At 36.9% G+C, this 26259-nt stretch overlaps 1 protein-coding gene across 5 annotated transcripts in view; it reads right to left on the reverse strand.

Moving 5' to 3' along the window:
* Positions 1–26259, reverse strand: part of GOSR1 (golgi SNAP receptor complex member 1) — a 43556-nt gene that overhangs the window by 16608 nt on the left and 689 nt on the right. For 4 of the 5 annotated variants that reach the window (XM_059046325.2, XM_067020653.1, XM_067020652.1 and 1 more), the window contains exons 2-6: positions 24370–24490; positions 18386–18473; positions 17910–18017; positions 13929–14020; positions 10005–10079 (exon numbers count right to left, since the gene is read on the reverse strand). In XM_059046325.2, the coding sequence (XP_058902308.1) occupies positions 10005–10079; positions 13929–14020; positions 17910–18017; positions 18386–18473; positions 24370–24490 (484 nt within the window). The remainder of the gene's footprint in view (positions 1–10004; positions 10080–13928; positions 14021–17909; positions 18018–18385; positions 18474–24369; positions 24491–26259) is intronic. The other variant, XM_059046326.2, reaches the window with a different exon arrangement.

Genomic DNA, 26259 nt, shown 5'->3' on the forward strand with positions numbered 1-26259 from the left:
TCTTTATTGGAGTATAATTGCTTTACAATGGTGTGTTAGTTTCTGCTTTATAACAAAGTGAATCAGTTATACATATACACATGTTCCCATATTTCTTCCCTCTTGCGTCTTCCTCCCTCCCACCCCTCTAGATGGTCACAAAGCAACGAGCTGATCTCCCGGCTGCTTCCCACTAACTATCTATTTTACGTTTGGTAGTGTATATATGTCCATGCCACTCTCTCACTTTATCCCAGCTTAACCTTCCCCCTCCCCGTATCCTCAAGTCCATTCTCTAGTAGGTCTGCATCTTTATTCCTGTCTTGCCCCTAGGTTCTTCTGACCATTTTTTTTTCTTTGTAGATTCCATATATATGTGTCAGCATAACGTCCCTTTTTATGATCCAATTCAAGATCCTATATTGCATTTAGTTGTCATGTCTCCTAAGTCTCCTTCAGTCTGTGACAAAATGGCCTAACAATTTGTCATGAGAAATATCAGACAAACCCATGTTGAGGGACATTCTACAAAAATAACTGACTAGTATTTTGAAGTGTTACGGTCATGACCTTATGCTGTTTTAGCAAGAATACCATACAGTGATGTCAGGCCCTTGAAGTATCATTATCGGGCTGTATATCATGTCAATATGTCTTATTACTGATGTTAACCTAGATTGCTAATTTAAGGTGGTGTCTGCCAGGTTTCTCCACTGTAAAATTACTATATTTCCTATTGTAATTAATTAACATAGGGGAAGATGCTTTGAGAGTATGCAGGTACCCTGTTTCTCCTCAAAATTCCCACTAATTTTAGTATCCATTTAGTGAATCTTTCTTTCTCATTATTACTGTGCTGTTTACCTACTGATTTTCTATTTCTATCAGTCCTTGTACATTTATTAATTGGAATTCTATAAGAAAGAATACTAGGAGCTTTAATATTCATATTCATAGCAGCTTTATTTGTAACAGCCCCAAATTGAAAACAACCCAAATATCCATCAATGGGTTAAGGGATAAACAAACTGTGGTATAGCGTCATAAAATGGAAAGTACTCAGTTATAGAAATGAACTGACTACTGATATAAAAAACATATAGATGAATCTCAGAAACACTACGACCTCTCAGTTCACCCCTCCACTGTTTTCTCTTGCTCCCTATGAGGCTGCCCTTTCAGGGGCATGAGTAAGGCCTGTAATCTGGGAGAGGTTTGTAGACAGTCAATAAATGAATGATATTTCTAATATATCTACATTGATCATTTATCAGGAATGATACAGATTTTTTTTTAAAAAAGATATGATCATAAGGTTCAAGTTTCATCTTTCCCCAAAACCTTTTCTTATGTCTACTTTAGTGAATACCTACTCATCCTTCAAGACTCAAATCAATGCTTTATTTCTATAAAGCCCTTTCAGAAGCTTTAGAGTTAATCATTCCCTTTAATGTGATACTATAGTGGTACGCACAAACATCTCCATACATTAAACTTAATTACGATGCACTGTAATTACCTGTTAACATTTCTCTTCTGCCCCAGGACTCCTATCCTAGTGGAGCTCATTAAAAACAGGGCAGAACATCACTAGGCTTTATCTCTTCTCTATCTCCAACACCCAGTACAATGCTTTCCGCATTGTAGATGCTCAACAAATGCTTGGTAAAACAATGAAAATTGAATATATATATACCACATCTTCTTTAACCATTCATCTATTGATGGGCACTTAGGCTGTTTCCGTATCTGAGCTATTGTAAATAATGCTGCAATAAACAGAGGGGTGCATCTATCTTTTTGAATTAGTGTTTTCATATTATTTGGATAAATACCTAGAAATGGAATAGCAGGATCACATGGTAGTTCTACTCTTAATTTTTTGAGGAATCTCCATTCTGTTTTCCATAGCGACTGTACCAATTTACATTCCCACCAACAGTGTGTGAGGGTTCCCTCTTCTACATACCCTTGCCAACATTTGTTAGTTCTTGCCTTTTTTATAATAGCGATTCTAATAGGTATGAGGTAATATCTCAACAGATAAAGGAGAGGTAGTATACACACACACACACACACACACACACACACGCACAGGAATACTATTCAGCCATAAAAAAGATGAAATATTGCCATTTGTGACAACATGGGTGGACTTTGAGGGTATTATGCTAAGTGAAATAAGTCAGATGGAGAAAGACAAATACCATATGATTTCACTCATATGTGGAATACAAAAACGCAAACAACAACAAAAAACCAAAATAAATGAACAAACCAAACAAAACCAAACACATAGATACAGAGAACAGAGTAGAGGTTACCATAAAGGAAGGGAAGGGGAAGGTAAAATGGGTAAAGGGGATCAACTGTGTGGTGGCAAATGTGAACTAAATTTTTGGTGGTAAGCAAGCTGTAGCATATACAGAAGTAGAAATATAATGTTGTACACACAAAACTTCATTATATAATGTTATAGACCAATGTTACCTCAATAAACAACAATAACAACAAAAACTGATACAAAAAATTATATGTGCATTCAGATAAATGCAAAGAAACAGATGGGATGCAACTGGAATTTGAAAACTCCCATCTAAAAATGAAGCTTAGGGGCTTCCCTGGTGGCGCAGTGGTTGAGAATCCGCCTGCTGATGCAGGAGACACGGGTTCGTGCCCTGGTCCGGGAAGATCCCACATGCCGCGGAGCAACTAAGCCCGTGAGCCATGGCCGCTGAGCCTGTGCTCCGCAACGGGAGAGGCCACAACAGTGAGAGGCCCGCATACCGCAAAAAAAAAAAAAAAAAAAATAAAATAAAATAAAATAAAATAAAATAAAATAAAAATGAAGCTTAGGAATAAATAAACCAGTTATTATACTAATGAAAATCCAATGAGCAATAAATGAAGAGAATGATTTAAAAACACACTCTGAGCTTTAACAGATAATCAGGGTTAGCTGATAGTTATTTATTCCTACATACCATTTTGGCATTGAAGGGCCCCAGAGGGCTGGAGTCTCTGTCACCTAGCTCTAGGTACACAATTTTAGTTACTAATGCTGCTACGGGTGAGAATGGCTCAATGTAATTTGAGAACTGGTCTACTACATGTCAGGCACTGTACTAGGCAAAAACTTTACACATTATCTCTAATTTTAAGTGTTTTAACACTGTGCAAAGTAAGAATTCAATTTTCCCCATTTAAGACAGTAGAGAGTCAGAGGGTTTTAAGGCCCTTGCCCCCAAATTTACAGTTCACATCAGGATTTAAACTCAGATCTGTGTGGCTTCAAAACCCATTCCCTATCTATTATACCAATCTAAGGAATAAATCCATTAAGGTATCTTAGTCAAGATAAAAGTTGCAAGTTAGTAAGAGGAAAAACTAAAATGTCTATTTATAAGTTCTTATGATGTGATCCAACTAAATGAAATGATAATTTAGGAACTGACATATTATGTAATATTTTAAATATTTTGACTACTTTGAAATACTGCCAAAGGTCTGTTTAAAATGTCAAGACTTTTTAAGGTGATGTGCTTAATATAACCAGTTTGCAATTCCAGTTGTAATCATGCCATTCCCATAAATCAGAGTACTTCCATGAAAACAAACAGAGCCTCTCAGTATGGATGAAATTCCTCAGCTCACCTTCTTAGCTGGGTCTATATAATTTCAGAATTTGTTCCTCTTTCTTCAACTCTCTCATTAATTTTATTATTCTTGGCAGTATAAAAATCTCACCAGTTGCTTTGCCTATAAATTTTTGAATGAAAATTTCAATTTCTTTCAATTTCTCTTTGCTAGGTCTTCTTTATAGCTGCCATCTCTGGGGAGGAGGAATTGTTGTTATGATGCGTGTCAAGGACAAATAACTGAGCTAACGTGAGAGGGAAGATGACAAATAAGTTTCACCTGGTGGATTAGCTCTAATTAATTTCTGCCTGGAGAACACTATGTAAAGGATTCTGAGGCTACATCAGAAGGCAGCCAGGAAGGAAACAAAGAGTAGTAAGATAGGCAAGTGGAGGACCAGTAAATTCAGTGTTACAGTGGCCTCGGTTTTCAAGGAGGGAAGAGATGAAGAGTATCAAGTGAGGCAGAGCAGTCAAACAATATTAGATTTGGCCTTCAGGAGCTCACTGATGTGCCCAGGGACAACATGCTCAGTAGACTGTGAGGGAAGAAGTCAACAGGCTAAGGAGGAAATGAGTACTGACACAGAGACAGCAAGTGTATTCATAAACTAGAGAGACAGAGCCAGTATAGAAGATGACTGAAGGTAGCAGGTAAGGACAGAGATAAAAGCCAGATGGATGTATTAGCCTTCCCAGGAAAACAACTCGTCCTCTAAAAACTACAGGAAGGGGGTAAAGAAGGGTATTCCTGTATATGAATTTGTACTAAGGAGAAAGAACCTTAAAATTTCAATGAAGTAGGAGTTAAGGACCTCTCTTTTAGGTGGAGGGACCAGAAAGTCAAGAAGGGGAATGGTAAAGTCCTTTATTTTATTATTATTATTTTTTTGGCCGCGCTGTGGCACGTGGGATCTTAGTTCTCGAACCAGGGATCAAACCTGTGCCCCCTGCACTGGAAGCACAGAATCCTAACCACTGGACCACGAAGGAAGTCTTGGTAAATTTCTTGAAAAGAATGAGAGAGACAACTAAACTGGGTCAAGCAAGCAAAAGGTACTGGGCAATGCTGGATCCTCAGACGAGGTTGGAAATAATGAATCTAAAACAAAGTTTATCTGTATATTGGGTGCTTTCTCTTTAACCCTTAAATAGAGGAGTAGAACAGTAGACTGTGGATCGGGTTGGCATTTTACTAGGGTACAGAAAAAGACAGGAGCACAGAAAAGGCCAAATGTTGGGAATATTTCAGTTGATCAACTATGAGCTCCAAGCTAGCGAGGGTAGGAGAGGTTAAAGGTAAGAAGAAAAATATAAAAGCGAAGCTAGTGATGCTGCAGATAGGCTTGGAAGAATAAACTGTGTTGGTCAGAGTGAAATGTTAGAGTTGAAGATTTTTGAAGTGGTACAATCACAAATGAAATGATGGAGGCAGCAGCCTTGGTAAAAGGTGGCTAATTTTCACGTGGAGGTGATGATCACTGGCACTGAAGAAGTCCAGCAGGAGGTCAGGCTCGTTCTATTTGTGTATACTTATCTCCTAATCCAAGTTTCTCACCACCACTCTGAAATTTGTCAACTTCATTAAGGTAAATGTGGAAGACATGTTTTATTAAAAATGACAAAATTCTTCTAAAGAAAAAGCTGTAAAAACAGCAATACAATCAGCCCCACACCCTTTAAAAATAAATATGAAGAGAGATAAGATCATACAGGCAAAAGTTCTTTAGAGGGGAAAAAAAAAAAGAAATTTGAAATACAAAACTAACTCAGATACTCCTTTCAAAAAGGAAAATATAGGGCTTCCCTGGTGGCACAGTGGTTGAGAGTCTGCCTGCCGATGCAGGGGACACGGGTTTGTGCCCAGGGGACACGGGTTCGTGCCCCAGTCCGGGAAGATCCCACATGCCGCGGAGCGGCTGGGCCAGTGAGCCATGGCCGCTGAGCCTGCGCGTCCGGAGCCTGTGCTCCGCAACGGGAGAGGCCACAACAGTGACAGGCCCGCGTACCGAAAAAAAATTAAAGGAAAATATAAAGAAGCAATGAAAGAGTTGAACAAACATATAAAGGAAATTAATCTAAACAGCAACCAAAGAGCTCACAGGAATGCATCCACAGTCCAGCAAAAAACAAACAGCTATAAGCTTGACACTCATTCAAAGCCAGCATTTTCTTTGGACATACTGAGACTCAGGGAAAGACAAGTTAAAAAAAAAAAAAGCTAGGGACTTCCCTGGTGGCGCAGTGGATAAGAATCCGCCTGCCAATGCAGGGGACACAGGTTCGATTCCTGGTCAGGGAAGATTCCACATGCTGTGGAGCAACTAAACCCATGCGCCACAACTACTGAGCCTGCACTCTAGAGCCCATGAGCCACAACTAGTGAGCCCACGAGCCACAACTAGTGAGCCCGTGAGCCACAACTACTGAGCCCGCACGCCACAACTACTGAAGCCTGAGCACGTAGAGCCCGTGCTCTCCAACAAAAGAAGCCACTGCAATGAGAAGCCGGCGCACCACAATGAAGAGTAGCCCCCACTCGCTGCCAACTAGAGAAAGCTCACACACAGCAATAAAGACCCAACGCAGCCAAAAATAAATAAAATTAAATCTTAAAAAAAAAAAACAATGAAAGCTAGTTTATCCACCAAATAGGAAGAGAAATTACTATCTTCTGTAAGACAAACTGCTACAAGCTAACGACATTTATTTTTAGACAAAAATAATATTAAGAAGAGCTTTAAAAGCAATTCATTACAAAGTCAGTTTTTTAAAAATAAAGGTACCATTCATTTATAAAAATTGTTTTACTCTTTTTCAAGGCAAAAATATGGACTTTTGGAGCAAGTTGTAGAAATTTACATTAACATGAAAAAATATTTTATGAAGAATCAAATAAAAATATAAATATGCTTTTTGCCGTAAAAAGTATGACCCTACTGCACAAAATCAAATGAGTTACCTGAGTTACTGAGTAGTTTTAAAAAAAAACACCATTATTCATGAAAGATCAAACTAAAAAGTTCCCTAACAGCAAATCTGGCCTCTTCATTACAAATGGTCTTGCTGCAATACATAATCTCTTGCTGTCCATTTCACTTTTAGGTTAATTTAACTATTACTTCTTCCTCTTTTTTTTTTTTTTTTAAATTCTTTTGGCCACTCCACGTGGCTTGTGGGATCTTAGTTCCTGGACCAGGGATCAAACCTGGGCCCACGGCAGTGAAAGCTCACGTCTTAACCACTGGACCACCTATGCTTCTTCTACTTGGCTGTTTAACCTACGTTTTCCCTAATGAAAATATATTTCTTATTTAAAAAAAAATCTATTGCCTGAGAATTTTCGCCTATCTTCCTGGCATGAGTTAGAAAAAAATCAAGTAACTGTTCCTGAGAGCACTGGTAGAATATGCTACTAATGGGACTCTAAAGTAGCAAAACTTTAGAGGGAATTTTTTTTTTTTTTTTGCTGTATGTGGGCCTCTCACTGTTGTGGCCTCTCCCATTGCGGAGCACAGGCTCCGGACGCGCAGGCCCAGCGGCCATGGCTCACGGGCTTAGCTACTCCGCGGCATGTGGGATCTTCCCGGACCAGGGCACGAACCCGTGTCTCCTGCATCGGCAGGCGGACTCTCAACCACTGCGCCACCAGGGAAGCCCAAGATATACGTAGTTTCACTTTTCCTCTTTTTTTTTTTTTTTTTTTTGCGGTACGCGGGCCTCTCACTGTTGGGGCCCCTCCCGCCGCGGAGCACGAGCTCCGTTCGCGCAGGCTCAGCGGCCATGGCTCACGGGCCCAGCCGCTCCGCGGCATGTGGGATCTTCCCGGACCGGGGCATGAACCTGTGTCCCCTGCGTCGGCAGGCGGACTCTCAACCACTGCGCCACCAGGGAAGCCCTTTAGAGGGAATTTTGACAATACTATATCAAAAACTTTAAAAATGAATATATATTTCAATCCTGCAATGCCAATTCTAGGAATTTATCATAAGGAAATAATTATGCATATATGCAAAGACTTCAGTATGTACAATAATAAAAACTAGAAATAATCCAAAAGGCCAACACTCAATAGGTTACATGAATTATGGTTTATCTGTATTACAGAATATGTACACTATTAAAAGTTAAAAGAACTATTCAAAAACAAACCAAAAAAACTGTCAAATAACATGGGAAAAGGCTCACAATCTACTGATGAGTAAAAAATGGTATAGCATCTGTACTGATAAGTGTTTCAAATTGTCTTTTCTGCGTTGCGGAATTATTATTCATACTTTCTAAAATGAGTACTATAGAAAGTACGTATAGCTTTTATGTTAAAAAGTTATTCTAAAAAAATTCTTGGGCTTCCCTGGTGGTGCAGTGGTTGAGAGTCCGCCTGCTGATGCAGGGGACACGGGTTCATGTCCCGGTTCGGGAAGATCCCACATGCCGTGGAGTGGCTGGGCCTGTGAGCCATGGCCGCGGAGCCTGTGCTCCGCAACGGGAGAGGCCACAACAGTGAGAGGCCCGCGTACTGCAAAAAAAAAAAAAAAAAAAAAAAAAAAAAAATCTTCCTCAAAGCACTTAGCAAATGAAAGAGACGACATTGAAAAAAAGAGAGAAACTTTTTAATATCATTATTACTTTGTATATATGTTAGTCCATAATTTTATATTATTTTATTACTTAACAAGTATTTGTAATTTACAGAATATTGATTTTTCTAAAACATATTTGGAAGCTCTGTGCTTTAATACTGAAAGCAATGACTAAACTCTTGTTATTGAGATTAAGCCTTAGTGTTAACAATTCCCCTCATTTATCAGCTCATGTTCCACTCAACTTCATCCTGCCTCAGTTTCTCTCTGTATGGAGTGAGCACATACTAACTTCTCACAAGAATGCTGAAAGGAATATATGTAAAGTACATCATACATAAAATCACCTGAGAAACAAAATGGTAAATACCTTTTGATTGCCAATCTTATCATTTTTATAACCCTAAACAAATTATTTAAGCTGTGTGCCCCTGAACTATTATATTTATTTTCCTGTAAAATGGACAATATTAAACTCCTGAAGTGTTTTCTTTGAATTGCTAAAATGAATGCAAAACTAAAATTTTTCATATAAAATTTATAATAAACAATGTGTTCTGAAATAATGAAATAAAGAATATCAATTTATATAATAACTCCGGTATACTCTTTTCAGCATCAAAACATCCTTAAAGTAATTAAACTATTGCATTTCTGTCTAACTTCTTTTGGGGTTGATAAATATAAAAATGTTAATGCAAGCTAATATTTATTTTTATGCTACTTGAGTATCTTAATACTTAAATTACCCTGTACCCCAAGAATATATTAATATAGTTTTGGATATAACGCAAAATTCTTTTTATGGTGGTCTCTATCAAATACAAAAAGAACTACCAAAGCTATAAATAACTATAAACTAAACATACTCTAGGAAAGGCTGCCCCCTTGTGCCAAACGATAATATTTAACATTAAGAAATAACTTTCTGACACTAGAAACACTCAGACTTCTACTAAAAATGTCTTGATCTTTCCATGTTCTGATTTCAACAGCCCATATTTAAAGTGGTAATCTTTAAAGAAAAACAAATTGAACAGTACATAAAGCTCATATGGACATGACTAATTTATGACATTCAGCAGCAAATATCAACATAATTCATATCATTTAACTATCATGGATATTAGGTGCTCAAGTGCTTAGAGGCTGAGCTCAGAGAGAGAAGTAATTTTCTGATCCTTAAGTTCTATAACAAAATACAAAGAAAATAATTAAAGAAACCAGTGTATTTCAGAAGAAAAATAGATAAAGCAGGGATAGAGTATGGTGGCTTGTTTTTATGTGTGTGTGTGTGTGTGTGTGTGTGTGTGTATGTGTGTATATATATCTCGTTCATCCAAGTTTTTAGGTATTTTCTTGAGTTCTTGGAAGATAAGATATTTTCTTTGAATTTGATGTATGGCCAATTACCCTTCGTAAAGCTTCTTGACATATATAAGTGGTATCAGGCCATTCAAACATAAGTCAGTATCAATATTATTATTATTACCAGTAATCTACAGTAGTGGACAAAGTATTAGAGCAATGAACTTGCTAAAGAAAACAAACATTAAGGCAAAAAAAGACATATTACAGGTAACAAATACGTAATGAATGCATATTTTGTATATCTGATAGCATATCGTTCCTAATTATGGTCAGAATAGTTGCAATTCTATTTCTACCCAATAGGATCATTAGAAGAATTACATGAATTAGCATTGATAAAGCACTTACTATAATAAACACCATAAAATGTTTGCTATATATGTAAATAAATAAGTAGGTACTATATAGTATGCATTTTTTCAACAATACCTACTTTCGAAGGTGGTCATGTTCTTTCAAAAATAGTTCAGTTCTTCTGTTGTTTACTCCAGACCCACTTTTATACGACCTAGAACAAAAATAAAGAAAACTTAATAACATTTTTGGTACATGTTATAAAAAAGGATTAAATGATTGACTCAAGTAATATCCAAAGTGGACAAATTGAGCCTCTCCATAGTTTTGAACAATTAAAATGTATAATCCTTTTCATTTCCTTCTAAAAATAGCATCTATCATAAATAGATAAAAATGAATGGCTCTCTAACTTAGGCCTAAGAGTTTATTTTTCACCAAAATAATCCAACATTCTTAAACAAAAATCTTTTTCCTTTTTTTGATCTTATACACATTAATAACTCTTCTAAAAGTGTTTACTCTGTAACAGTTGCCAAAAATTCCAACTCACTAAAGTAAATGAAAAGAGAATATACATTCATTCGTTTATTCATTAACTCAGCAAATATTTATTCAACATTTGTGAGGTACCAGACATTATAATAGTAAAACATGCTACCTAGCCACAAGTTGGTCATAGACAGTTTAGAGATGTACATAAATTATATAATTGTAACTCAGTGTAATAGGAACTATTATTATAACAGTTATATACAAAAGAAGAGAGTAGTCATTTCTATAGGGCAGGAGGTAGATTAGAGAGACTGTGAGAAATACAGAAACATTCTTAAAGAGAGAAAATCCTTAAAGGGTACCCTGTAGAACAAGTGATAATTTAGTTATAAGAAGTGGAAGATTATTCCAGGAAGGAAGGAGAGCGTGTGCAGCATCATGATGTGTGGAAGAACAGAGTGTCTTCAGAAAACTTTGCATTGTCCATCTTGAAGAGTAAGGTTTGGGAGGATACTGTAAAAGATGAGGAAAGCAGAGGCCTTTAAAGCCATTACTTTTCCTTTCTTTGTCTATTATGTCCTATATCTTTATTTTCTCCAAGTGGGAATAATACTTTGTTGGGGTTTTTTTGTTTTTTGATTTTTGGCCACATTGGGTCTTCGTTGCTGCGCACAGGCTTTCTCTAGCTGCAGTGAGTGGGGGCTACTCTTCGTTGCGGTTCTCGGGCTCTAGATGCATGGGCTTCAGTAGCTGTGGCACGCAGGCTCAGTAGTTGTGGCTCTTGGGCTTGGTTGCTCCGCTGTATGTTGGATGTTCCCGGACCAGGGCTCAAACCCGTGTCCCCTGCATCGGCAGGCGGATTCTTAACCACTGCGCCACCAGGGAAGTCCGGGAACAATACTTTGGATTGATTACTACACAGCACATGGGGTGGGGAAACTACTGAAATGGAATGTTTCCCTTCACAACGATACACGCAGTCCATCAACTGAAGCCTAAGGAACACAAAAAGGAAGCTAAAGATCTGCCAGTTGTGGCATACTTAAGGATTTCTATCCTGGTGCTAAGTTCATTACAATTTACTAGAAAACACTTTGTATCATTACTATCAACACTTAAACACGTTTCAGTTCCTTACTTACAAAGTATCAAGAACAAAATAAAAAATTTAAGTAACTACACATACACTGCAGTAGACAAAAGAGGGTCATGCTGCTAAAACTGAACCACTGGCTGAGAGTAGGGCTAATGTGCAAAGTGCAGTGGGAAAGAAAACAACAGGAAAAGCAGCACGATATAACCAAGAACACACTGGACTTGGAAGACTGATGACTAGCCAGTTAACCTTAGATAACTCTTAATACCTAGTTTTATAAAATGGGACAAATAATTTATATCTATACCAAAAGATTATATGAAGCCAAAAAAGAGAGAATATATGAAAAAGCAGGGTGCAATTGTAGAAAAAATTCTTAAATGTCAGTTATTACTACTATATCTCATTTCACTAATCATATTCTGCCATGTATTATATTAATTTAAGTATGTGCCTTACTCCCCTCTAGCATCTAGAGGGCCATGTTGATCTTTTCATTTCTACCTTCTACTGTGACTGACATATTATCTTACTCATGGTTGGTAATCAGGTAATAGTTTAGTAAATGGATGAACATGTTTCTTTTATGATCATCTTTTAGAAAACAAGTTATTACATTGGAATGTAGTCTAGCAATTCCCACAAATTGCGGGGTAGTTAAAAGCCTACACATTAAAGACTGTCCACTACACTGATTCTCAATGCATTCTTTAAAATACCTATGTAAATAAGACTATACAGAAATTAGACACAAGACTTATATGTGCCAGAGAACTAAAAATATTCCAAAATTCCTAATATGGCAAAAATGTTTCATTTTTTTCAGTTCTATATGTTATACAAAGTACTTATGACTAAATATAAGAAACATAGATAAAACAGAGACAAACAATAAAAATCAATTTTCCAAGATAATTTCTGGAGGTAGAAACACAACTGGTGACTGGATAATCCTGGTTTAGAGTTTTGGACAAAAATTTTGCATGGGATGAATATTAAATGATCTCTCCTGCAAAACTGTCTTACTGTTACAACAAAATAAATGAACTCTAAGAAAATGTTCACCAGAGTACACATGATATATATCAGTTCATGATATGGTAGTACATATCACAGTTCATGAAACATAAGTATCATACTTATGAAACTTAAGTACCATAAGCTTCCATAAGCTTATCACAAGTGAGACAATGATAGGCATCAACAGATGGTCCAAAAGTGGAAAGTCTGCAGCTTTAATTAGATGCCCAATGGATTTAACCCTGTTAGTCATGTACAGCTGTGAAAAACATCTTGAAAATGTGTATAAAATGCTAGAATATATTATTAAAGTTGAGGTAAAGGAATGGAATAAAAGAATATATATATATATATTTTTTAAAAAAACTGCTTGGGCTTCCCTGGTGGCACAGTGGTTGAGAATCCGCCTGCCGATGCAGGGGACATGGGTTCGTGCCCCGGTCTGGGAAGATCCCACATGCCGCGGAGCGGCTGGGCCCGTGAGCCATGGCCGCTGAGCCTGCGCGTCCGGAGCCTGTGCTCCGCAACGGGAGAGGCCGCAACAGTGAGAGGCCCACATACCATAAAAAATTTTAAAAATAAATAAATAAAAATAAAAGAAACTGCTTTTTATTTATTATTTATTTATTTATTTTTGGCTGTGTTGGGTCTTCGTTTCTGTGCGAGGGCTTTCTCTAGTTGGGGCAAGCGGGGGCCACTCTTCATCACGGTGCGCGGGCCTCTCACTATCGCGGCCTCTCTTGTTGCAGAGCACAGGCTCCAGACGCGCAGGCTCAGTAGCTGTGGCTCAAGGGCCTAGTTGCTCCGTGGCATGTGGGATCTTCCCAAACCGGGACTCGAACCTGTGTCCCCTGCATCGGCAGGCAGACTCTCAACCACTGCACCACCAGGGAAGCCCCACATTTTTAAAATTATGGGTTAAGAGCAGCATAGAAATGTTGGGAGTCTTTAAATAATTTGACTAAAGTTACGAGTCTGTATAAAATCTGGAAAAAACAGATTTCAGATTCCAGGGAAGTAAAGGCTACTTTGATAGCTACCTAAGTACTGATATGTAATTGCTGGGGCAAGGAAGAGGGTAGGGGGATAGACGGTAATCAGGAAGGGAAACACGGACAGCTTCAGTTATTGGTTACGTTATAATGCTTAAGGTGGGCGGTAGGTGATCAGAGAAAAACTCACAAAGACATCATCTAAACTGGACTTTGAATTAAGACAGGAAAGTCAAGGTTGGCAGGAGCCAATGATAAAACTAGGGGAAACTGGAGATAAGACCAGCAATGTAGATTAGGACTATATTGGAGCAGCAATGTTTAAAGAACAGTGAAATGGGCATTAGAAACCTTGAAATCTAAACCATGGTTCTGCTATTCAATTTGCTGTTAATCATGGATATACTCTAAATTTGATTCTGAATAAACATCCTACAAAAAAATATAAAAAGTAACTTACTCAATATCCTTTCGTACTGATCCCATGAGATTCTCCCTTTCCCGTATTGCCACAAAGTTTGCTTTGGTTTTATGGAATTCATGTGTATAATCCTGCAATCAATCAACATCCAGAATCAACACTAGCTAACTATAAATTTTCATCTTATTGAGCCAGTTATGTATTGTTATATTACAAATTTCTGCCCAGAAAACTGCTATTTAAGAAATCAAATTGCCAAGAGGTAAAAATAACATTATAATCACTTTCCTGAAGAGTGACCAACTTCTTTCAAATGAAGACTATTTGGAGCTAGGGTAATAGTGCCACTAAATCATTATCCTTTGTATCCACCAGTACCTTGTCTTATGGAGCAGAATTGTAAAGAAAAAATAATTCTCAGATAACATGACTTCAGATAGCCTAGGAAAAAATTTAAGAGGCTCCTTCTACTCATCAGTGCACCCAATGGGGCTTATTTTCAAATTTCACCTTTTTGGAACTGCTGCAGAAGTTTAATTCCTAAACTAATCAAAGGAAGAACAGAAGTAAGAGAGTGGTAAAGAATAAAATAATTTTAAAATATTTTCCTTTCTTTTTCTACCATATTTTTAAGTTGTTAAGGAGTGTTCATAACTTTTAAAAATTCAGATCAGTATACAAAAAAGATAAAAAACATAATGCCACCTCCCAGAGAGCCCTTTAAAAACAAAAATAATACACGAACATGGGATACCATGAACTAAAAGAGCACCAAAAAGAAGAGAAGTAAAAACCATCTTGCTCCACAGTTCTTAATATTATGATCACTTTCTTTCAGGAAATATGTTTTTGCATATACAAGTTTATTATTTCTTTCATTTATGCTAAAGAAATCATACTATATTCTGCTGCAACCTTGTTTTTTGTAGTTCATAAAGCATCAGGTAATCCTTCCATAACAGCAAAATGAAATCTACATTCTTTTTAATATTTAATATTTAAATTATGACTATAGGAATTTAATAAATTCTCTACTGATAAACATTTTAGTTGACTTTTTTTTTGGCTGTTAAAAAATATGCTCAGGGCTTCCCTGGTGGCACAGTGGTTGAGGGTCCACCTGCTGATGCAGGGGACGCGGGTTCGTGCCCCGGTCTGGGAGGATCCCACATGCCGTGGAGCAGCTGGGCCCGTGAGCCATGGCCGCTGAGCCTGTGCGTCCGGAGTCTGTGCTCCGCGACAGGAGAGGCCACAACAGTGAGAGGCCCGCGTACCGCCAAAAAAAAAAAAAAAGCTTCAATAAACATTCTTGTGTATATATTTCATTGAACTAAATGTATTTAAAGGGTAAATGCCTAGCAGAATACCTGGGTCAAAGAATCTTATATGAATTTGATAGTGCTGAAATGCTTTCAAGAAAGACACCAATGTACATGCCCAGCAAAAGGATGAGTGCCCATCTTCCTACATTCTTGTCAACAATGGGTTACAAAAGCTTCAACATTTGGTAACATGACAGGTGAAAAATCATATCTCACTTTTTTTTCCATATCTCATTTTGATTTGTATATTTTCATTTGGGAATGTGGCTGACCATATTTTTATGATTTTGGCCACTCATTTTCTGTAAACAAGTTCATATCCTTTGCCCATTTTTCTACTGGGTGGCTTTTTTCTTATTTCTATTACCTCTGTATATTAAGCAAATTAGTCATTTATTATAGTTTCTGATATCAGGTCTTGCTTAGGAAAGTCCTTTACTACCCCAAAATGTACAATTTCACCCATGCTTTATTCTGAAATTTTATTGTTTTTTTCTACATATAAATTTTTGATCCATTTGGAATTTACTCTGGATAGGAGAAATGAGATAGAAATTGAGGGGTTTTTCCCCTCAAATAATTAGCAAATTGTTACAGCTCTACTTATTTTATAATCCATCTTTTCTCCATTGATTCAAAATAGCACCTTTATCAGAAAGTAAATTTTCATGCATGTTTGAGTCTATATATGAACTCTACTCTATTGGTCTACTTTTTCTCCAGAATCAAACTGTTTTAATTATTCTAACTTCTTAACAGGTTTTAACAGGTGGCAGAATTAGGCATCCTTTACTACTTATCTTCATTTTCACATGGGTTTTTTTCTTGGTTATTCTTATATGACTATAGTTCCAAATAAACTTTGGTATCATTATGCTGTTTTTAAAAAAATGAAACAAACAAAAACCCCTGTTATTTCCACTGGGATAACATGCAATATATAGGCTGATTTAGAGAGAAATCTTCCCATCCAAAAGCAGAGTAAACCTTCTTTTACATTCCTCAGTAGAGTTTTATACATATAAATCCTATACATTCTTATTAAATCGTACATAAATTTTTTAGTTTCTTCCATTGTACTTTCTAACAGATTACTGTTTGTGTGTAGGAAAACTACTTGCTTTTATATATTAATTTTATAAGTTATCAACTTACTGAATGTTTCCAATTTTTTTTTTAGTTATTTTTCTTGGTTTGTATTAGCTATATAATCTTATCATTACCACAGAATACAGATTTTGTTTCCCTTTTCAGTATTTATATCTTGTACTTTTTATTGTGTAATTGAACAAACAAGAACTTCTAAACAATGTTAAACATCTGTGGGGATTGTGGGTATCCCTGTCTTGCTTTTTTTTTTTTTTTTTTTTTTTTTCAAATATATTTATTTATTTACTTTTGGCTGCGTTGGGTCTTTGTTGCTGCACATGGGCTTTCTTCAGTTGCCATGAGTAGGGGCTACTCTTCGTTGCAGTGTGCGGGCTTCTCATTGCGGTGGCTTCTCTTGTTGCAGAGCACGGGCTCTAGGCACACGGGCTTCAGTAGTTGTGGCATGCGGGCTCAGTAGTTGTGGTTCGCGAGCTCTAGAGTGCAGGCTCAGTAGTTGTGGCACACGGGCTTAGTTGCTCCACAGCATGCAGCATCTTCCTGGACCAGGGATTGAACCCATGTCCCCTGCATTGGCACACGGATCCTTAACCACTGAGCCACCAAGGGAGTCCCTCCTTGTCATTTTTTTTTCCCAGTGGGAAAGCTTTTAGTGCTTTATTATTAAGCATTATGACAGATTTTAATCTGATGTACACATTTTTGCATTAGGTAAATAAAGTATCCTTCTAGTCCTATTTTTAACAAGTTTTAAAAATTAGAAATGGTTGAATTTTTTCAATACTAAAAAATGTGGGGACTTCCCTGGTGGCACAGTGGTTAAGAATCCACCTGCCAATGCAGGGGACACAGGTTTGAGCCCTGGTCCAGGAACATGCCGCAAAGCAACTAAGCCCGTGCGCCACAGCTACTGAGGCTGCCCTGTGGAGCCACAACTACTGAGCCTGCATGCCTAGAGCCCGTGTTCCACAACAAGGGAAGCCACTGCAATGAGAAGCCCGTGCACTGCAACGAAGAGTAGCCCCTGCTCGCCGCAACTAGAGAAAGCCCGCACGCAGCAACAAAGACCCAACGCAGCCGAAAAACAAAAGAAGTTTGCCTTCCTATTTGTACCACTATATTTTTAACACCACCCATGTAAATCTTTAAAAGTTTTTTCATTTTATTGGTATACTTTTATATTTTTCTCAAACAATACTAAATATAGTAAATTACTTCTCTTCCATGTTAACTTCAAAGCCTGATGAACGTATACTCTAAACTACCATATGACTGCTTATGCATGACCACTGGCTATTTCACTGTTTCAGCTAGCTAGCAAGATCTCCCACAGTAGAAGTATACTTACCTACTGATGAATATTATTCAATTTTACCAGGCAAAAGCAAGAGCTGCTAACCATTTTCAGAATTTTATAATATCAAGAAAAAAGAAAGTAAAACAGGACAAACTTCTATAGCATGGCATTTATCCTCTTACAAGATTTTTCCCTTTGTTCCCCTACCTACACGTGAACACATTCTATTCACAGAGTAAAAAAAACCCTAAAACTTCCTATAATAACATAACAATCTCAAGCCCAATGTACTACCTGCAATATGTCTCTATGTCGCTGTAATGTATGCATCAATGCTGCATTCAAGGAGGGGACACCGGCACTGTTGGTATATTCTGCCATTTTATCATTTACTCCTGTAAGCTAAAACAGAAAGAAAAAAAAAGAAAGAAAGAAAAAGAAAACCAATAAAAATATTTTAGAAAGCACTGTAAAGAGATAAAAGTAAATTATATGCCTATATGCCTTTCTGGCTAACAGCAAAAAACAAAAACAAAACCAAGAAGACAGCAGGCAAGGATTCAGTATTTCCCCAAAATAATCCATAAAGGCTAAAATAACATCCATAGGACCTGGGAATGGCTATCATCAAAATTCAAGTGGCCTGGGGAGGCACACATCTTGAATGAAAGGGTGATTTCAATAAATATGTCTGCATTAATATAATCTAGTACCATATCTAACAGGTACACAGTTATTAGCAAAACAGCCATTTAACAGAAGGTACTTACCCTTGCCAAAAGCTGTTCAATCTCAATCGCCATAGTTTCAAACATTCTGTCTTGGCTTGATCCATTTAAAAGGGGTGTTGTGTCAGAGCTGAAGAGAAGTTCAAATAAAGAGTATCCATTACTTAAACCTAATCCTTTAAAATATACTTAAAATAATAAGGTAATTATTCTTAAAGAGGTCGAGTGGAACCCCTGAGACATTCTTTTTGTTTCATAAGAAGTTATAATTTTTATAGAAGTTTTTCTATAAAGATCACACATCCTAAGTATTAAATTCAGTATAAAATATAATTGAATGTAAGACTGTCCCAAGCTTTAACACATCCAATCTTAATAATGCAAAGAAATTCTAAATGCTTGTTTACTGTTTCCCAAATGAAAGTAACTTAAGCTATGGCAGTGCCCAATTAAATGCTGTAGCTAAAGAACAAATTATGTGAAATGTAACTGCAGACCTATGTATGTAGTACAGCATCTAAGAGGAGCCATAAAATGTACTGCAGACTATGTTAGCTCTGTGAGGAATAACCTTTAAAATTTTTACCTCAATTATGGTTCCTGAAACCTTAATTTAAGTTCTATCTTCCTTCTATGACTCTTTCCAAGATGAAATAAAATTGAGATTTAAACAATCCACAGATTAGATAAATAGTTATTAAATAATCAGGAACTGGCTTTAAGTCTAATATAGATAGCCACGTCCAGCAGGGAAGTTTTAATACCAATCCTTTACATTTCCACTTATATTACATAATTGTTTGTTTTGCTTTGCAAAAATGTATTTAACTGTCTTCTGAAATCTTAATAGTCAATCCTAACTTTTTACAAGTGAAACTATGTTTGACAAATTCAAACTCTAAAACCACATGTCTTGAAAGTTTCATTCGTCTCTTCTGAAAAACCATTAACCTTCATTAGGTTCCAAGTGGTATATACTATCATATGAGCAGCTGCAGCTCAACACTGATCTTAGTTATACTGAACACAGATAAATACCAGGAAATGACTATGCTCTCCAACCTTACTGAAGACTTTTTCTTGCCCTGTGACAGTTGCTTGGGTGCAGTAAATGAAAAGATCGAATAACCAGTTTAATGGTAAATTTACCTTGGCTCTTTCCCTTTTCCACATACACATCTACAGCAATAGTAACAAGCAGTGAAATAGCCAATAAGGAGGATTTTTATGTTAGGATGTTTAACTAGGTCCGAATTGTTATTTCTTTAAAAATTTTAATTTATTTGCCTTAAAATATCTCATTCTTGATCATGTGTCAGAGCCAACCCAAGGTTCTGTGCTTATCTCTTAGAACATGCCCATGTGAAATGCTCTATATACTACTAATACAGATCCTCCCCTACCAGAAATATGAAAAAGAACAATGGGCCAATAACATAAGCTCCGTCAGGAGGAAAACTGCCTATGTCTTGCTCACAGATATATGCCTATCACTGAGAATGGTGCTTGGCACATGGTAGATGCTCTTTAGATACTTGTTGAATGAATGAGGAGGCAATCTCTACACTCACCATTCTCAGGGAGGTATGAGTCCAGGGAAAAGGTCAAAAACATACCCTCCACAATACTAAGATTCAGTTAAATTTAATTCTTTTTTTTTTTTTTTGCGGTATGCGGGCCTCTCACTGTTGTGGCCTCTCCCGTTGCGGAGCACAGGCTCCAGACGCACAGGCTCAGCGGCCATGGCTCACGGGCTTAGTTGCTCCGCGGCATGTGGGATCTTCCCGGACCAGGGCACGAACCCGTGTCTCCTGCATCGGCAGGCGGATTCTCAACCACTGCGCCACCAGGGAAGCCCAATTTAATTCATTTTATAAGTACATGGTGATTCATAAACCATAAAGTTCTCAAAATACAAAAAGTAAAAAAATTACTCCTGAAAGAAACTTCTGGTCATCACTGAGTTTATTCATTATGATGTGCTTTCAACGTGGGCAACAACAAAACACTTTAGAATGCACATTGATCTTGGTCCTCATGGCTCTAGGTTTCTCATTAAAAGGGACAGTGAGGTTGAAGTAATTCCACAAACTAAGTTCCAATTTGTTGTAGAATTTCTGAGGGAATGTTTTTGAGAAGTTTCCCCTTTAAAGGAGTCATAAAGTACAGGCATACCTTAGAGATATTGTGGGTTTAGTTCCCGACCACCACAATAAAGCAAGTATCTCGATAAAGTGAGTCACACTAATTTTTTGGTTTCCCAGCGCATATAAAAGTTATGGTTACAATTTATTGTAATCTATTAAGTATTCAATAGTATTGTTCTAAAAAACCAATATATATATCTTAATTTTAAAATACTTTATAGCTAAAAAATGCTAACCATCATCTGAGCCTTCAGTCAGTAATCTTTTTGCTGGTGGAGGGTCCTGCCCTGATGTTGATGGCTACTGACTGATCAGGGTCCTAAAGGCTGGGGCGGCTGGGGCAATTTTAAAAAACAAGACAACGCTGAAGTTGCTGAATTGATGGACTCTTCCTTTCGTGAATGATTTCTCTGCGGCAGGCAATGCTGTTTGATAGTATTTTACCCACAGTAGAACTTCTTTCAAAATTGGAAACAATCCTCTCAAACCCTGCTGCTGCTTTATCAACTAAGTTAATGTAATATTCTAAATCCTTTGTTGTCATTTCAATGATCTTCATAGCATCTTCACCGGAAGTAGATTCCACCTCAAGAAACCATTCACCTTTAAGAAATGTATATACCCACAGGAAACAACTCCTCATCTGTGCAAGTTTTATCATGAGACTGCAGCAATTCAGTCACATCTTCAGGCTTCACTTCTAATTCTAGTTCTCTTGCTATTTCCACCACATTTGTAGTTATTTCCTCCACTTAAGTCTTGATCCCCTCAAAGTCACCCATGAGGTTTGGAATCAACTTCTTCCAAATTCCTGTTAATGCTGTTATTTTGACCTCGTTCCATGAATCATGAATGTTCTTAATGGCATCTAGAATGGTGAATCCTTTCCAGAAGGTTTTCAACTGACTTTGCCCAGATCCATCAGAAGAATCACTATCTATGGAAGCCATAGAAATGTATTTATTACTCCTTGATCCATGGGCTACAGAATGGACACTGTGTTAGCAGTCATGAAAACAGCATGAATCTCATTGTACATCTCCATCAGAGCTCCTGGGTGCATTGTCAATGTGCAGTCATACGTTGAAAGGAATCTTTTTTCCTGAGAGTAGGTCTCATCAATGGGCTGAAAATATTCAGTAAACCATGCTGTAAACAGATGTGCTGACATCCAGGCTTTGTTGTTCCATTTATAGAGCACAGGCAGAGTAGATTTAGCATAACTCTTAACGCCCTAGGATTTTTGGAATGGTAAATGAGCACTGGCTTCAACTTAAAGTCAACAGCTGCATTAGCCCCCTAATAAGAGAGTCAGCCTGTCCTTTGAAGCTTTGAGGCATCAACTTCTAACTATAAAAGTCCTACATGGCATCTTCTTCCAATAGAAGGCTGTTCTGTCTACACTGAAAATGTGCTATTTGGTGTAGCCACCTTCATTAATCACCTTAGCTGGATCTCCTGGATTACTTGCTGCAGCTTCTGCATCAGCACTTGCTGCTTCACCTTGCTCTTTTATGTTATGGAGATGGCTGCTTTCTGTAAATCTCTTGTATCAACCTCAACTGGCTTCAGACTTTTCTTCTGCACCTTCCTCACCTCTCTCAGCCTTCACAGAATTGAAGAGTTAGGGTCTTGCTCTGGACTAGGCCCTAGCTTAAGGGAATGTTGTGGCTGGTTTGACCTTTCATCCAGACCACTCAAACTTTCTCCATACCAGCAATAAGGCTTTTCAACTCTCATCATTTGTGTGTTCACTGGAGTAGCACTTTTTAATTTCTTTCAAGAACTTTTCCTTTGCATTCAGAACTCGGTTGTTTAGCACAACAGGCCTAGCTTTCAACTTATCTCGACTTTCAATATGCCTTTCTTACCAAGCTTAATCATTTCCAGCTTTTAATTTAAAGTGAGAGACGTGCAAGTCTTCATTTCACTCGAACACTTAGAGGTCACTGTAGTTATTAATTGGTCTAATTTCAATATTGTTGTGTCTCAGGGAATAGGGAGGCCTGAGGAGAGGGAAAGAGATGGGGGAAGGACCTGTCCACGGAGGAATCAGAACACACACAACATTTATCAATTAACTTTGCCATCTTATACGGGTGCAGTTTGTGGTGCCCCAAAACAATTACAAAGTAACATCAAAGATCACCGATCACAGATCACCATAAGAAATATATCCTAATAATGAAAAAGTCTGAAATGTTGCGAGAATTACCAAATGTGACACAGATACATGAAGTGAGCAAATGCTGTTGGAAAAATGGCACCAACAGACTTCTAAACACAGGGCTGAAACCTTCAATTTGTAAAAAAATGCAATATCTGTGAAGCACATAGAGCAAAGCGCAATAAAGCAAGGTGTGTCTGAATTAAGATCATGATACACAGAGAACACAGGAAAAGCATCATGTAATCGTATCTCTTAACAGTTTGGAGTTTTAAAATTGTATACTCATTGGCATAGTCAAATGGGAGACTTAAATTCAGGAAAAATGCTTTCTAGTGATAAAATAAGTTTACTCATAGAAAAGAACATTCCTCATTCTCTTTACCTGCTAAATAAAGGCAAGCCGAAAGCAATGCATTGCAATCAAAGCTATGTGACATGCCAATAGCTTACTTTTAGCTCCTAAAGTCAGTATGTTGGCCCTGCTATCTTTAATTCTTTAATCATGTGACCTTGTAAAAAGAAGTAACACTGGCTATAGTACGGAAATAAGTCTTTTGTTGGAATGTACATAGAAAGGTTTGGAGCATGGGCTCAGGATATAGAAAGATCTGGTTTCAAATCCAAGCTCAGTTTTTACTGTTTTTATTATTACTAGCTGAAAAATATCCCAGCCACCACCAATCCTTAAGAAGGTATGTAAAATAAGTAAAAATGTTCCCAGCAGCCTTTATATAAAGCTCTTAAAAACAGTACCTGAGGCATGATGAACACTCTTGTGTTTAAAATTATTAAAATAAGCAAAAATTAGAAACAACATTCATCTACAGAATAAACTGATACAAGCATACAATGTAATATTATATGCAGCAAATGAATATACTAGAGTGAAATGTATCCATAGCTTAATCTCAAAAATAATGTTACACAAAAAAGCAAGTTGCAAAATAACTATTATGAATTGTTCAGGAACACAAATATATATGTAGTAAAAATATATGGAGATTACCCAGAGGGAGAAAATGGGATGCCATCAGGGGCTTCAACTGAATTGGTAATGATTATTTCTTAAAGTGCGAGATAGGCACGTGGGGATCCATTATATTATTCTTTATATCTTCCTAAGTGTCTTAAATATTTCCTAATATTTATCAAAACAGAGTGGATGGCCTAAAGTGAGTTTCAAAGATAAGAATACATTTAAATATGTTCAAAATATTAGTATACCAGTTTCTCAAAAAAGAACCAAAATTTAAAAGAGCTTCGATCATTAACAGTGAGTATACATACTGCATTAGATTAAGTCTAAAACACCAGAATAGCAGTAGGTATACTGTGCATTTGAGTAGTATCTCAGATCCATTTAGCAATCAGAAAATATAAGAAATATAATGTGAGCAAAGCAACATTTCCTTATACCAGCTTATTTCTGATGCAAACTCACTTTTTTTTTTTTTTTGGCCAACTCACTCTTAAGCCTTAGCATTTTCCTCCTGACAACATAGTCTTTGCTTAAGGATCCCAAATAAACGCTCGCCTCAAGAACTAAGAAGAATTTTTATAAAGCACTAAAAAAAAGGGCAAAAACAAAAAATAAAATACCAAAAATTTACCAATAGACCAAGTTACAGAGTTATATATTTTACTTTATCTTCTTAATGCTTTAAAAACATTATATAGTTTAAGGCATAATAGAGAGAATCTGGTAGTACCTATACCTGTCGCGTCTTCCATCTCGGGCACTGCTGTGACTGTAACTTGTACATAGTTTACTGAAGGAAACTAGTTTCAGGTCAAGCTCATTTTCCAGCTGTCGAGCCTGTTTCCTGAGATCTTTAATAAAATTACAAAAGCAAATAATTAGACACAAAAAATCCATCAGTAGATATAAAAATCACAAAACTTTTCTGAAGAAAACAAACTGTGAAAATGATCATATATCTAGAGTCTCGCTTAAAGAAAAGTATTAAAAGAAGCAAACCAAACACTTACCCAGGAAAGCAAATTGTCACTTATTTAAACTTCAGATGAGGCAAAAAGGGGAGAAACAGTGGGAAATGCAAATTTTCAGCTTTATCCCAAAGACAGCTAGACAACAAATGCTGTTCTAACATCCCTGAAATTATTTATATAGCAAAAGTTAAAATTTTTAATTTTAATTCAGGGGAAAACAGAAGAGAATACAAATCACAAAGGAACTGAGTATGGTTTATGACAAGCATTAAATTATCAATTTACCAGCTAACTTTATAAGAAAGAAACCATCACTGTTTTTGACAAGGATTTTCCTATCTCTTTATGTTCCAAAGCTTTATTAAGCTTATGAAATTCTTAACAGTACAGTGAGTAAATGCTTGAGTGTAAAGAAAAAAATCACTGACAAAGATTTAAAAAACTGTCTTCCAATAAGCTTACTGAAAGATATTTGGATAGGATGAGTTTGACAGTAAATGATGTGCTACCGACAAGGTCAAATATAAGTAAAACAGAAATAAGAATGTAAGTTTTTAAAGAACAGAAGCAAACAAGCATGCAGAGAAATTGGTATAATGGTTTGGCATCTAAGGTGGTTAAGTGAGAGAAAGCCCATAACTAGATGTGAATACTTTCATTCATGGTGAAGTAGAGGTCAAAATAAAAGGGTTGAAATACAGAATGCATAGTATAAAGATCTCATTTTTCAGGAATAAGAATATGAAACATTATTTCAATATACTTATCAGCAACCAGAAGTAGGAAGCAGCATGCAGGTAATACAGGGGAGCACATTTTCCCAGAGACCAAACCTCAGTTAGAATCTCAGCTCAGCCTAAAGTTCTGAAGTTCTGAGAACTGGCTCTGATTTATTCACAATCTATTTAACCTATGAATCTCTGCTTTTTGTTTTTTAAACCCCTACCTTCAGGGTTTTCCTATGCATTACTAATCATGTGTTTAAGGCACCTGGCACAGAGTAGGCTGTCAATAATAAGCTGCTATAATTACTATAGCATGACGCTTCAAGAAGGTATAGCCTAATGACTAATGTTCAAGATACCAATAGCCACTTCTACATAATTTTAAAATATTTTCTAGCTAGCACACACATTTCAAATAACCGTTTTAATACATGTTTTAAACTATAAGCATGCTTCTCTGTAATTAGTAACTGTCTTCTGTAGCAGAAAACATCAAGTAAAAGCATTTTGAAAGTATGACAAGCAAGTATGGATGACCTTAGAATGAAATACTTTAGACCAAGTGGCTGATAGTGACAATATTGCTATTTGTGGTGGGTTCCCGAGGCTTCGGTGGGTAGCAAGAGGAAATAGGTTAAAAGGGAAAAGGGATTCGGAGAGTAGTTTCTATTTTGCAGTAAAGCAAAGAGACAACTGAAAGAAAAAGGTCAGCCTTCTCTGATCTTTGCTTATCCTCATGGTCCAGGAATGAGTTTTACATGAGCCCATTTTATCAAACCATATTTTCAGGAATTAAATAAACTTCCTTGTCAAATCACAAAATGGTTTTTTGGTAGAAGAGGTAAAGCCAATGCAATAATTACAATTAACACTGGTTCTATCAACTTTCTCTTTTTAACAAAACCGATTTCCAGACCAGAGGGT

Source organism: Kogia breviceps, chromosome 19 (genome assembly GCF_026419965.1).
Source record: "Kogia breviceps isolate mKogBre1 chromosome 19, mKogBre1 haplotype 1, whole genome shotgun sequence".
Taxonomy (NCBI): domain Eukaryota; kingdom Metazoa; phylum Chordata; class Mammalia; order Artiodactyla; family Physeteridae; genus Kogia; species Kogia breviceps.